The 12,503-nt window shown below is 43.6% G+C and overlaps 1 protein-coding gene across 2 annotated transcripts in view; it reads left to right on the top strand.

The window, feature by feature from the left end:
- The window catches only part of PHLPP2 (PH domain and leucine rich repeat protein phosphatase 2), a 41,500-nt gene that overhangs the window by 16,784 nt on the left and 12,213 nt on the right, over positions 1 to 12,503 (top strand). For both annotated transcript variants that reach the window (XM_035894317.1, XM_035894307.1), the window contains 8 exons: positions 689 to 843; positions 4,778 to 4,924; positions 6,628 to 6,858; positions 7,578 to 7,780; positions 8,287 to 8,347; positions 9,089 to 9,184; positions 11,173 to 11,328; positions 12,084 to 12,284. In XM_035894317.1, coding sequence (XP_035750210.1) covers positions 689 to 843; positions 4,778 to 4,924; positions 6,628 to 6,858; positions 7,578 to 7,780; positions 8,287 to 8,347; positions 9,089 to 9,184; positions 11,173 to 11,328; positions 12,084 to 12,284 — 1,250 coding nt within the window. The remainder of the gene's footprint in view (positions 1 to 688; positions 844 to 4,777; positions 4,925 to 6,627; positions 6,859 to 7,577; positions 7,781 to 8,286; positions 8,348 to 9,088; positions 9,185 to 11,172; positions 11,329 to 12,083; positions 12,285 to 12,503) is intronic.

The raw sequence follows: 12,503 nt of genomic DNA, 5'->3' as shown, positions 1-12,503 counted from the left end.
ATATATATAAAATATTATGAAATATGAAATCAGTTCAGGATAACACGGGTCATAAAATCTGAAATGAAGCACTGAAGACCTCTAAATAAAGAATACTTAATGAAATCCCAATCTGATATTTGCCAAGGCTTTATGAAATGTTGCAAAACCTAATTTATGAAGCCTTGTCATCGTAACAGGTTATGTTTCCAATATCGTACCCTGAACAAGCTAACAAAAGAAAGAGAGGAGTAGTAGCTAGGCTAAGCAGAGGTTCTGTAAACCCTGAAGGTCTGAACTGGAAAGTCAACTGCTTTCTGTTGCTGCTTGCATCTGTGGAAGGTGCTCAGAGATTATGCTTTCTCATCACAGTTTCCTCTGCCAAAGAGATGGTTTTCTCCATTAGGTTGGTTCTCTTATGGTCTAGCTTTTAGGCAGTGCCTGTTGCACATACAGAGCAGGGCTTTCTGTGTGTCCTAGCTGGTATCCAGATACGTGTCCTTGTCAGGGGGGCTTGCAGAAACAATAGGAGCAAATGGCATAAACTCATACTCTGTGGACTCAATTTCCTTCATGGACTCTACCTGGTGGGTACAAGGGGATTCTTTCATGTTCTTGAAGATTGTTTGCTACTTGCATTCCTTGGCCTTCTATTAGACTTCCAGAGAAAAATTGTTGCACAGCTGAAACTCTTCCTCCTTCTTTTCAGGTTGTGTCTATGCGAGTTGGCATGGTTGATCTTTCATGCTACAGCCTTGAGGAAGTACCTGAGCACCTCTTCTACAGTCAAGACATCATCTACCTCAACCTACGACACAATTTTATGAGATCAAGTGGAGCAGGGAGTCTTGACTCTCTTTGCAGGTCTGCAAAGCATTATTTTTCTTCTACATTTGGAATTCTTGACATGTGCATCCAGGGATGAAGAGGAGGGGGAGTATATTGCCCGTTCTCATTAAAAAGATAGATCTTCAGGAACCTCTAACAAATGAGGGGGGCTAGGAAGCAGAACGGAACAGCACAGGCAGGCATAAGCTTCCACCAATTTACAGTATTCATTAACTCCCTCCCACAGATTCTTTGTGCTAAGTTTGATCTGAGATGAGCCTTGGGGAGCGATATGCCATTTGTATGGACAAGATGCAGTAGTAATATAAGGCTGCTTGCTAAACAGAGACCATTTTGGGGTATAAAATAAAAGGTGAGGGAAAGCGTAATGCTGCTGTTGGAGTAAATATTTGTAGGTAGAAGTGCAGATCCAAAAAAGCCTGTTTTGATAAGTTCTTAGTGTTTATGTGCCCTTGGAATTGGCAGAGGGCTTGTGAGAGTCCCGCTTTGCTTTGGGAATTTGTAATGATCTGCTATTAAGAGAGTAGCAGTTGTATGATGGTGTGGAAGCACGATACAGTCATCTTAGGTAAGTGAAGGAATCTTACAAAAATATTCTTAAATTAATTCCTGAAAAACATAAAAATCTAGAGGAAGATTAGTCTGTTGATATCTACTGTAGCCGTGCTAAAATGAATTCAAGGAGTCACTCTGAATTTCATTAGGAAGCCTGCAGTAATATTGTTAAATGGCTCTGTGTGTGGAACACATTGTGCCTTGAGAAAAAGGTGTTTGGAGAAACTTTGCAAAACTGCAGTTTTTTGTTGTGGTTTGGTTTTGTTTCTCTCCAGGGGTCTATTACCAGGTCACAGAGTAATGAGCTACCTAAGTATCCGTGAGGGTATACAGGGAAAAAAAATTGCTCACCTGTTGGAATTCTTTGCAGTTTCATTGAGAGCCAGAGTCCAGTCTGGCTCTTGTTTTAATTCCAAACTTTTTAAAATGTTTTCTAACTGCTGAATTGTAATAGATTCTGTTACTGTAAAAGCCACTTAAAATAATTCAATATTTCGCTGTCTACTTCTCTCTTCGAATACATTGTATGATGTTGAAAACCGTATCAGAACTTTATTTTCTAAAATACAGTATCCTTGGTTCACAGGATCAGCAAAGGGGCTTGACATTTCTTTGGCCTTGCGTGTAGTCAGCAAGAGATCTGATATGTCAGAAACTGGACTCTTCCTGGCAGTCACTATGTCTGATGAAGCTGAAATCCTCAAACAAACAAAAGCTATAAGAGAAGCTCTCACTTCACACAATCTTGAATAAACAGGTAGCATTAGGTAGCCCACATAAGGCTGCTCATTGCCTTTTGTAAAGATTTTCTGTCTGAGGTTTTTAGGATGTTTATCAGGTTACAGCCCCAAATGAAGAAACTTGCTCACTTGCAGTAGGTGCTGTCAGTGCCTAGAGACTGACAGTTCCCAACAGCAGGCTTTTTTGCAACGATCAGGTATCTTCCTCTGAGGAAATCTCTGAAGCTCTAGGAGTCTAATTAGCTGTAACTGTAATAATGGAACAAAAATAATTAACTAAAAGGGAAACGTTGAGCAAAGGAAATTAAATAACCCCACCTGTTCTGTTACATCTCCTAGCTTATTTTTTATGTAACGTACTGCCTGCCAAGTATCTCCCTTCTCTGGAAAACATCAAGTCTGATCTTCGATGATAAGTGCATGTATGCACACACATGTATACATATGCATGTCCATTATCACCATTCCAGCTAGTTGATACAGAGTTGTACTGGGGTGCTTTGGCAGCAGAGCAGGGTGTTGTGTTAAACTGGGAATGTTTCAGGCCAGCACCAGTTTGCTCTTTCCATTGAGGATTTGTTGCCGTGTTTCCATACCTCTTTGCTGTAATCTCAGTATGCTCTGTGAGAGCACAGACCAAAACTTGAGGAGCCGTAACAATTTCAGGATCCTTACTCCCTATAATGCATGGTTCACGTATGCAGCTTGAATGAGAGCTGGGTTTGCATTCCATTCCTACATCCCAACTGCTTGAGAATATTGGTGCGAAGGAGGAGGAGCAGAAGGGGAACTCACAAGGCTTTTGAGTATTGTCCTCCCCACTGAATCTGACAGTCTGCTCGAGGAGTCTTGGACCAAGCTGTGTCACCTATCAGCCCTCCAGCTTTTGGAAACTTTTGTGCCCCTTTTGTGTTTGCTTTGATATCACTGCAGAGGGATGAATTCTAAAGATTGATTACACCACTGCATTTATTGCCATGCCTCTTGGGGCAGCTTCTCACCACACTCTGCTAACGACAGACAAAGAGCTGCTTGGTGTTAAGGACCGGTGCCACAGAAAAAGCCATTGCAGAACTCCAGAGAAAGCACTTTCATTGCAGCGTTTTCTGATTCCAAAACCTGAGAATGATGATCTGTCTTAAATCTCTTAAAGTTGAACCAGTTAATGAGAAAGTCCAAATCTGTAGGTTTATCCTCTAGTTTCCTTCTTTTCCATTATTTTTGTGAAGTTCTGTGGTTTATATCGTTGTTAGATCTTTGCATCATACAGTATATTCCCTTTGGGAGGGCTGTTATCAATGCAGCATTTTTCTCTTTGGCTTTCAGTCTCATTACAGGAGAGTCTGTGGCTGCAGCAAGCATAAAATGCCTGTGCTCTTATTCGTATGACAGGGTGCCTTCTCAAAGCAAACAACGCATGTCCAAGTTTCAGATATGCTCCCTCTTTAAAAAAAAAAAACAACAACAAAACAAGCAACCACACCCCCCCTGAAGATCGTAAAGCAAAACGGAGAAATGTAATGCATAGTTCCTACACAGATCATTCCAAGTATTCTGAGTCTGAAAAAGGAGTCGCTATAAAGAAGACAAAATTTCAAAACCTTTCAGTCTTAACTTCAAGATGTATAAGCTAGCAGTAACGTTCTCCCTCCAGCTAATTAACCTTGGGTTTTGTTACCTGTATTAAAACATTTGCTTCAAAATAAGAGCTACTCACCATTGCCTAGCAAAAAGTACGGCAGGTAGAGCAGAGGAATGAACTATATGTTTCCAAGAAGTACTGCTCTGGTACATTACCTTAGATTCGCAGTTGTCTCACAAATGTGTATTCATTTCCCCACTGAATTAATTTCTGATGCTTCCAGTTTGGGATGAGGAGGTTATTACTTGGGGAAAAATGCTTCTGTTTGCTGTAGAAAGAGGTGGGAACTCTTTGAGAAGAACCTCTGGCACATCACCCCAGCCCAGCTCAGTTTCTTCTCGCTGTTTGGACCTAGCCTGGTGGCAGAAGGAGCTGGAATAAGCAACCATCTGTTCGGCAGAGGTGGGAGCGGGTGGCTGAGGGCAGCGTCAGGACGTGTGTGTGGTACCTATGGTACCGTCTGGCACGCAAGTGGCACTTGGGGTGTGGAATCTCCTCCAGGGACCTCTGGGTGCAGGTCTTGGGGCTTCCCTGTGTGAAGTCAGCGCTTCCCTGGTTTTCCCTTTTACAGATCTGTTAGCCCTTCTGTTGTGCCCAACTTGAAACAGGCATTCCCTCTGCTCTTTTATCCTCAGAATAGTTCCAGTCCATGTTTCCAGCTCCTGTTTTCCCAAGCTGCGTAACTGTAAACTGTTACTTTAAGTAATTTTTTTGAAGATAAATTTTTTGAACTGAGTATTGTTAGTCTCCTTAACCTTATTAACAGTCCCTAGGAGGAAGCCTGTTAGAAATTGGGGTAGAAGGTTGTTTCTGCAGTAAACCCATGGTATTTTATCACTATCAGCATTACCACTGAGAGACTTAAAACGCAATTTGTGGAGAAACTCCCATAATGAGTTAGCTGACTGTATCGCCAGTGTACAAAGACTTGAAAATTCTTTATGACTGGTTTTGTATGTTTTTACTTTGGGACCACGGAGGTTTGTGAATTACCTGGTATTCTCGCCAATAGGTTTTCTCAGTTGAAGAGCCTGAACCTGTCTCATAATAGACTGGGAGAGTTTCCTGTATCGCTGTGCGAGATCTCTACTCTGACAGAGCTTAATATTTCCTGTAATGGACTTCATTTCTTGCCGAGCCAGATTGGCAAACTGTTGAAGTGAGTATATTCTTTTTATTATGGTCATAAACATCCTTGGTCTTTTGGTTGAGCTCAGCTGACGTGAAGGTACTACTTAGGAAAGTATGGGTGCTGGGGCAGCCTCTCCTGCCCACAAAGACTGAACGGTGGCTTTGACTCCAGCAGAAGGTCGAGAACCAAGATGTCCAATAAGGTTTGGTTTTCCATGAAAACAAAGCTATCACAGTATGTTTGTACAGTTGCCGTTTCAAGTCACTGATATATAGCAAGTTATCATTCATCATTAGCGACTTCCCACCTGTGCTACTAGCCATGTAAAACACATTAGTGTAAATCAGTTTTCTAATAGAGGACATTAATGGATTTTGCCTATTTTGGAGCGGCCTAGGAATTAACAGTCAATTCTGATGCCTCCTTGCTGAACTAGAGCAAACGTGAAGGCTTCTAAGCACATGAATATATTCTAACTAAAAGTTTTGTAGACTTGAAGATTTTTATGTTCTCTATGGGGTGTGTGTTTTGGGGCGTTGATCTTGGTTGGAGGGGTTTTTTGTTGTTTTTTGGTTGCTTTTTGTGTTAGGAAGAGGATTTTAGCATGGAAATACTTGGGCAATCTCCTCCGAAAACTTTGTCTTGCAGTGTTTGCTGGAGCAAAAACCTTCTCCATGTTCCCCAGCAGCTACCCAGAATACATAAAAGATTAGGCTTAGGTAAATTTAATTGCAAGACTATTATTGTATTTGTTTAGGTAAACATTGGTATTGAGCTACTGGTTCATCGTGGCCTGCTCTTCCTCCAGCTTACCTCTTTAAAAAGGGAGTGTCCGCAGCTACAGCGCACATGAGCAAGTCATTTCCCGAGTCATCTTTTAGCCGTATGCAGGCTGTACACAGGCTCACAGCTTTCAGAGGTTTACAGCTTAGTTATGAGTCAAGTCATCTTCATGGCCCCTTCAGCCCTTATTCATAACAACTTTTTATGGCCCCAGGTTGCATTTCTACCACTGCTAAACACTGTTCAGAAAGTTCTTTATTGGAACAGAATCATAATGAGGGAATTGTATTCTGGGGGGTTGCAACAGAAGGCTACCCTGTGCTTTTCTGTGTCTGAAAGGACAACTAGAATGCAAAAATCTGTTACCAGTCACTGGTGTGGTAGGAACTGTGATTAAACTGTGCCATAAGTGCCACAAATGTAAATAAGAAATAAGTGCCGTAATAGGGATGCGAGAGTCCAGTGACTGGGTGATGGTGCCGTTGCTTTTTGTGGTTTCTTATGAGACAGATCTGTACTGTTACTGCTGTCGGTTTTGGTTTTAGTTTGTCATAGGTCTTTTAAAGATTGTCCAGCATGCTAAGTGAGGAGTTCTTAATTTGTAGAAAACCAAGTGACTAAGTAAACATCTTTCATTTGCAACGTCAGTAGTGATTTGTATTTTGCTTATGTTAACTTAACGGTCTTTGGCACAACTGGGAGTTTACCTCCAAAATAATTTAGGAACTATTTGGTATTGCATACATGCAGTTCCAAGCCTATTACATGTGTAATAGAAGTACTCTGGTAATTTTATGTGTATAAGAATAAAATAAGCTGTTGGGTACCTGTAAACAAACCACCACACTGAGACCAGCTAGCTATGTGAGGAAATTCACTGAAAATGCTACACGTGTCATTCACCACTCTCTGCTGAATTATTTTCTTTCTCTTTTTCACTGCTGCAGTCTCCAGACCTTCTGGCTTGATGGGAATTTCCTCACGTCCTTACCAGAAGAACTGGGAAGTCTGCAACAGCTCAGCTGTCTTGGGCTTTCCTTCAATAATTTCTGTGAACTGCCAGCAATCTGCGAGAAACTCGCCATCTTAGACAAATTAGCCCTGGCAGGGAATTTGCTAGAGACCCTGGACCTTGCAGCACTGAACCGTATGAGTCACATAAAAAGTGTGGACTTGAGGTAAGGGGAGGAAACTTGCATATGGGTATAAATCAGACTGCTGCCTGCCCTTTACAGCAGAGGAGCTGTGCAACTTCTAGTGCATTTTGTAGTAAACTTAGGTGAAATGTTTTTCCTCTTACTGATCCTTTAGCTTTTAGGGAGTTCTGTTTCTGAGGGTCTGTAGAATCCTCTTAGAGAAACGAGGTTAACTGAGCAATGCCTGAAGCTGGATGTGACTCAGTCCTCTAGTTTCCTCTCTTGAGCTGTTGCCATGAGCTTTGGTAGCTCTTTGATCTCCCCTACCCTTTTTTGCCTGCTCCCCCTTCCCCAGCATGTGATCCTGATCCTCCAGGCTGCCAGAGCTCTCAGAAAGGGACAAAGAACTTTTTGTCTGTGGCAAGGCAGTCTCGTATCTAGTCTCTGCATTAGCTTCCTGCATCAGTGCAAAGTAGCTGTCCCTTGGCCTGGCTTCTCATTTCTAGACTGGTCTCCAGAATCTCTTAAACGATGGGGAATGAGTGAGATGGTTTCACATAGCAGTGCAGACAGAGGAAATGTTTTTCTTTGTATTCACTGCCTGAAATCCACCATTGCTCCTCACACATTTCACTGCTCACCTTTGACATTAGCCTTCACCAGAACTCTTCCTTTCCTCCTCTTCCTTCTCTCTCCTTCCTGAAGTCCAGTGTTCAGTGTCCTATTTTCTGACTTTGTAACTCTTATCTCTGAGTATTTAGGCTGAACAACCTGAAGAGAGCAGCAGCTGACACTCTGGAGGGGAACAGGTCTGTGACTTACATGGATTTACGAGACAATCAGTTGACAGAACTGGATCTGAGCTCCTTGGGCAGCCTGGAGCAGCTGCACTGCGAGCGGAATAAGCTGAAAGAGTTGACGCTGAGTGGCTTCTCTCTTCGGGCCCTCTATGCCAACAGCAACTGTACGTCTCTTTGCCTTCTTCACCTGCCTTCTTCCTTCAAGCCCTGGAAACAAGGGAAAACAGGCCTTTGCCCTCACCTGCACAAAACCAGTACTTACGCTGATGTTGCAGTAGTGACACCATATGTGAATGGTCTTCTGGGGTCAGCTCCTAGGAATCACATACACACGTGTGTGCACAGGCTGTGTAACAGGGGGAGGTTGTGATGCTGAGTTACTGTCCAAGGAATTTGTCTTCCAGTGAGACCTGTTTGGGAGTCCACAAATGAAAGGACAGTTCTCCCTTGTTCTAGTACCCCCCATGGCAGAGGGAAACGGGATAGTGAGAAGCTGTAGTGCCACATGGCAGACGTATGAAGTGTGAACTCTGTCTTGGGAAGGATGAGTAGGTCCTGAGTATCCATAAAGTAAGACTGTGCATCTCACTTGCTAGCTAGTCTGTCTGCTTCTCTGCACTGTTTTCCCTGTGAGGCTCTGCAATCACAATTCTTTGCTTTACTTCATCAGGTCTGACAGCTGTCAATATTTATCCGGTTCCTGGTCAACTGACATGTCTAGAACTCTCTCAGTAAGTGACTATACACCACAGAATATAAAGCATCAGAACATCATTGCTGTTTTCTGCAGAAATTTTCTGGCGCTTTTAAGCTTTTGAAAGAGCTGAGAGCAATTGAGGGAAGGCACTCCACCTCCACGATAGAATTGGAAAGCCCAGCACTGAAGAAAATGAGCGTTGCCCAGACCAGAAGCCCCTCTGAACCAGTATGACCTGTCTAGGTGACTGGCTGTCCTTCAGCTGTAGGCTGTAATCAGAAAAGAAAGCCAAGCAGGGACCACTGAACTTATGGCAGCTTACTGGGCTGAACGGTGGGAATCTGTGGAGCAAACATTTAGAGTAGCTGCCAGTGATCCCTGCTGTTGGTTTCATTGCCAACATCTGCCCTTGGACCAGCACTGTGAGACCTGTAAGACAGGATGCCCAGAGGACCTGATCACCTTTTGCTTCAGTTCTAGCTTGAAGCACAACAGCAGGATAGCGTAGGGTGGCCTGTTCTGCTGGTGTCCGTGCTGTAAACAAAAAGCCTGATCGTCAGAGCCTTCCATCAGTGCTTTCTAGCAACCATGCACCAGCTCAGTTTGCATTGCACAGCTAGCCCTGAGATAAATTCCATGTGACTAGCTCGGGTAGTGTTGTCCGTTTTCTGCCTATTGTTTTCGGTTTAGCTGTCACTAACATCATGCAGCATTGAAATAGGGTATGTTCCATATGGAGTGCTGGTGTCTAGCTCTTCCCCCTTGCTTTCCTCAGCAATCAACTGCAGTGTGTCCCAGACTGGGCCTGTGAAGCAAAGAAACTGGAATTTTTGGATGTGAGCTACAACCTTCTTGTGGAGCTTCCATCGAGGTCAGCAAACCTTATACAGAGCTGAGCTTTCTTCTGTGGTGAGCTGAGTGAGGAGAGAGAAGCTGTGCTGTTCTCGTTGCTTTATTCCCTATTGTGCAGGGATGTAATTCACTTACTTTCTCTGTGCAGCATCGAAAATACTCTGTATGCAAATGTTGGAAAGAACTGACTTCCAAATCAGCTTCTTGAATAACAGAGGCCAGGTAATTTCATCCTATGCTTCTGGCTTCTACTGCAGCTGTTTGCGCCTGAAGTAGAGCACACTGCTGTGATTTATTTGTGTTGCCAGTGTCTGTGAGCACCGGTCACAAGTGAGGCCCTAATATGCCTTGCATTGCCCTGCAGAGACTTCATCTGTTACCTTTCGTAGGGCGGTACCACAGAGATAGGATACAGCTGATCTCAGAGGTAGCTGTCACAACACATCATCAGCCAGCTCCTTTCTCCCTGTTTCTGTTGCAGTTTCTGCAGAAATGTGGTAAAGGGGAGCCAAGGACTAATATAAATTTGCAGCTATTTATAATGACTTCTCCAAGGTACCAGGAATATCATGGGAAGAAGCAAAGCACAAATGTTCTTAGCCTAACAAGCGTGTTTGGTGGGGGTGTGACTGTAATGAATGAGACACAGTGTCTGGGGTAAGCTGTCTTGAAATGGAAAGCAAGGGTGGGTTGCAGTGAAGAAATGCGGAGAGCAGGTTGAAGCAGTTAAAGCAGTAGGCATAGGAAGTGATCTTAGCAGTGAATTTCTAATGGCTGTCAGAGGCAAGACTGTGTATGTCAAAAGCACGAAAAGGATGTAACAAGGATGCGATAATGAGAACTTGGAAAAGAATTTTAGCCATGCCAATAGATGAAAAAGACCAAATTTTAAGTATGTTATGTGAAAAGAAGCTGCAGAATTCAGACACAAATACATATTCTAAAAAGAAATTTAGGCATTTTTTAAAGATTCCTAAGTGCTGGAATTTACCATATCCGTTGGGGATCTCTTCCAGTATGTGTCTGTCTTCAACACTGTAAGTATGTCTTGTGTACAGTTAGAACTTCGCCAGCGTTGACTTTCAGCCATTGATCAGGTTAATCCAGCAGACTAAAGCTCAAAGAGCCTCGCAGAAGGGGATGCAGTTCACCATGTAATTGTCTTTACACTTAGTTATCCAAAAACAGAGTTGTGTCAAAGTGGCATGCGGCAGTGTTGAGTGGCGATACCCAAGCCAGCGCTGGGTGAGTCAGCTTGAATAAGGAAACTGGTGTATCTGCATTTGAATGGCTTTTTTTCCCTGGTATTATTAGCTTTGAAAAGCCACAGCATACAGAAAGAAACTGAATTAATTGGACCACATGGAGCAGTGCAGTAATGCAGCTTTAGCATTTCATGCTTTAAAGCTGTTCTGTTCAGGGCCCTCGGAATATAGTCCCAAACTGTCACCTTACCCCAATGGGCAGGGTGGTTCTAGGCTATGTCCAGATGTGTTCAGATATCCTTTCTCAAAATTCCTGCAAGCAATTTTCTGCAGTTCGTGGGGATAGAGGCTTTTTCCTTCAGTAAGCACTCAGTTCTGGCAAACGTGACAACAGCCTCAGAAGTGAAATAAGAGCACTAAGCAGCCTGTTAAAGCTCTGAATTTAATTTGGCACAGGGGAAGCACTTCTTTCTGCCTAAAAGTGAAAACAGGTGTTTAAATCCATCCTTTTTTTTTTTTTTGTCTGCTTGAGAGAATTCTGGGCATATGCACGAGGACTGACTCGTATCTCACGTTACAAGTCGTATGGAGGGAAATGTAGATACACTTCCAAGTGCTGAGTGACTGAGGCACCTTACCATGCGTGGTTCTGCTTTGTCATTGTTTACATTTTATGGATTTGTGTATTTTAATTTTTCTCTGCTGTACAGTGAAATTATAGTGGATTAAATTCTGCCTTTTCCACCTGTGGATGTGAAGAGGAGTGAACCAAGCTGATACAGAAAACCCTGTGTCTTTCTAGGATCCTTAGCAGCTTGAGCCTCCAGAAGTTGATGGTGGGACACAATCGCCTGCAGAGCCTTCCACCTCTTCTAGAACACGTTCCACTGGAGGTGCTGGACCTTCAGCACAACCTGTTGACTAAACTCCCCGAGATGCTCTTTGTGAAGGCCCTGAAGTGAGTGGCAGTAGCAAGCATCTTTTGTCTGCTTTAACCTTTGGAGCTGTAAGGGCTGGTAGTGGCACCTGCATGACTGTCCTTGCAAGGTGCCATTTACATCAAAGCTAATGAGGCCTGTGCTTTATGAGGAGGTAGTTTGGGTGCCCTGAGGGAAGTCATCAAGCTGATTTGAGGGAATTGGTCCGTGCTACTGTTTAATTACAGGAAAAGAGAGGCTTGCCTAACCCAACAGCCAACTGAAGAATTCGCCTCAGTTGCAGCTGTTTGTAAGATCATGTTGCTGCCTGAAGAGCTTTGTCTTTGAAAGTAGTCTGTAGATTCAGGTGCAAAGAAGCGATACAGATTTTCAGATGTTACAGCAGAAAGTACATGAGGTCATTGGAGAACAGCGAGAGACCCTTACAAATGATCAACCCTTCAAAACCGTCTATTCAGATGAGCCAGCCCCTCTTTTACAGGCTCTGAGTAAGAGTTTACGTAGTCTGCTTCCAACAGTATTACCCACCCCCCACAGGCTCTTCAGTACTCACTGTGTACTGTAAATGCTGTGTGCATCCACAGTGCTATATAGCGAATGAGTCATTAGGGGATTCATAAATCTTAATGTGAGTAGGGATGTTACGCTGTGTTGTCTGGCCTCCTGTCTAATGCTGTTGCTCTGTCCACACTGGTATTTGTATAGCTCCTTTTCCTGCCATTAATGGATTGGTTTAGATGATGTGAAATCTGATTTTTGCACTTGCTGTGGTTAGCCTCAGGTACCTGAATGCATCTGCAAACAGCCTGGAGTCCTTGCCCTCTGCATGTACAGGGGAGGAGAGCCTGAGCATGCTGCAGCTGCTTTACTTGACCAATAATAACCTCACAGATCAATGCATCCCTGTCTTGGTGGGACACCCGAGCCTACGGATCCTACATCTGGCAAACAACAATCTACAGACTTTCCCCGCAAGGTAAATAAGTAAGGTTGGTGGGCAAGATAGTGCTCACCAGGAGGATGTTGCCTGCCTTACTGCGATCGTACGTGAATCGTTGTCAAAGATGCTCCCCCTGGGGCTTGATAAGAAAAACCTGCCATTCCTATACACGTGCGGAGGAAGAGCATGTGAAGGGGCATTGGCACAGAGTGCTGTTGGCGTTGGCTGCAGTGGTTCCTGTCCTCCTAGTTGGGG

The sequence above is a fragment of the Egretta garzetta genome, unplaced genomic scaffold (assembly GCF_000687185.1).
Source record: "Egretta garzetta isolate BGI_Z169 unplaced genomic scaffold, ASM68718v1 scaffold590, whole genome shotgun sequence".
Lineage (NCBI taxonomy): Eukaryota > Metazoa > Chordata > Aves > Pelecaniformes > Ardeidae > Egretta > Egretta garzetta.
This window is presented reverse-complemented; position numbering and strand designations above follow the sequence as displayed.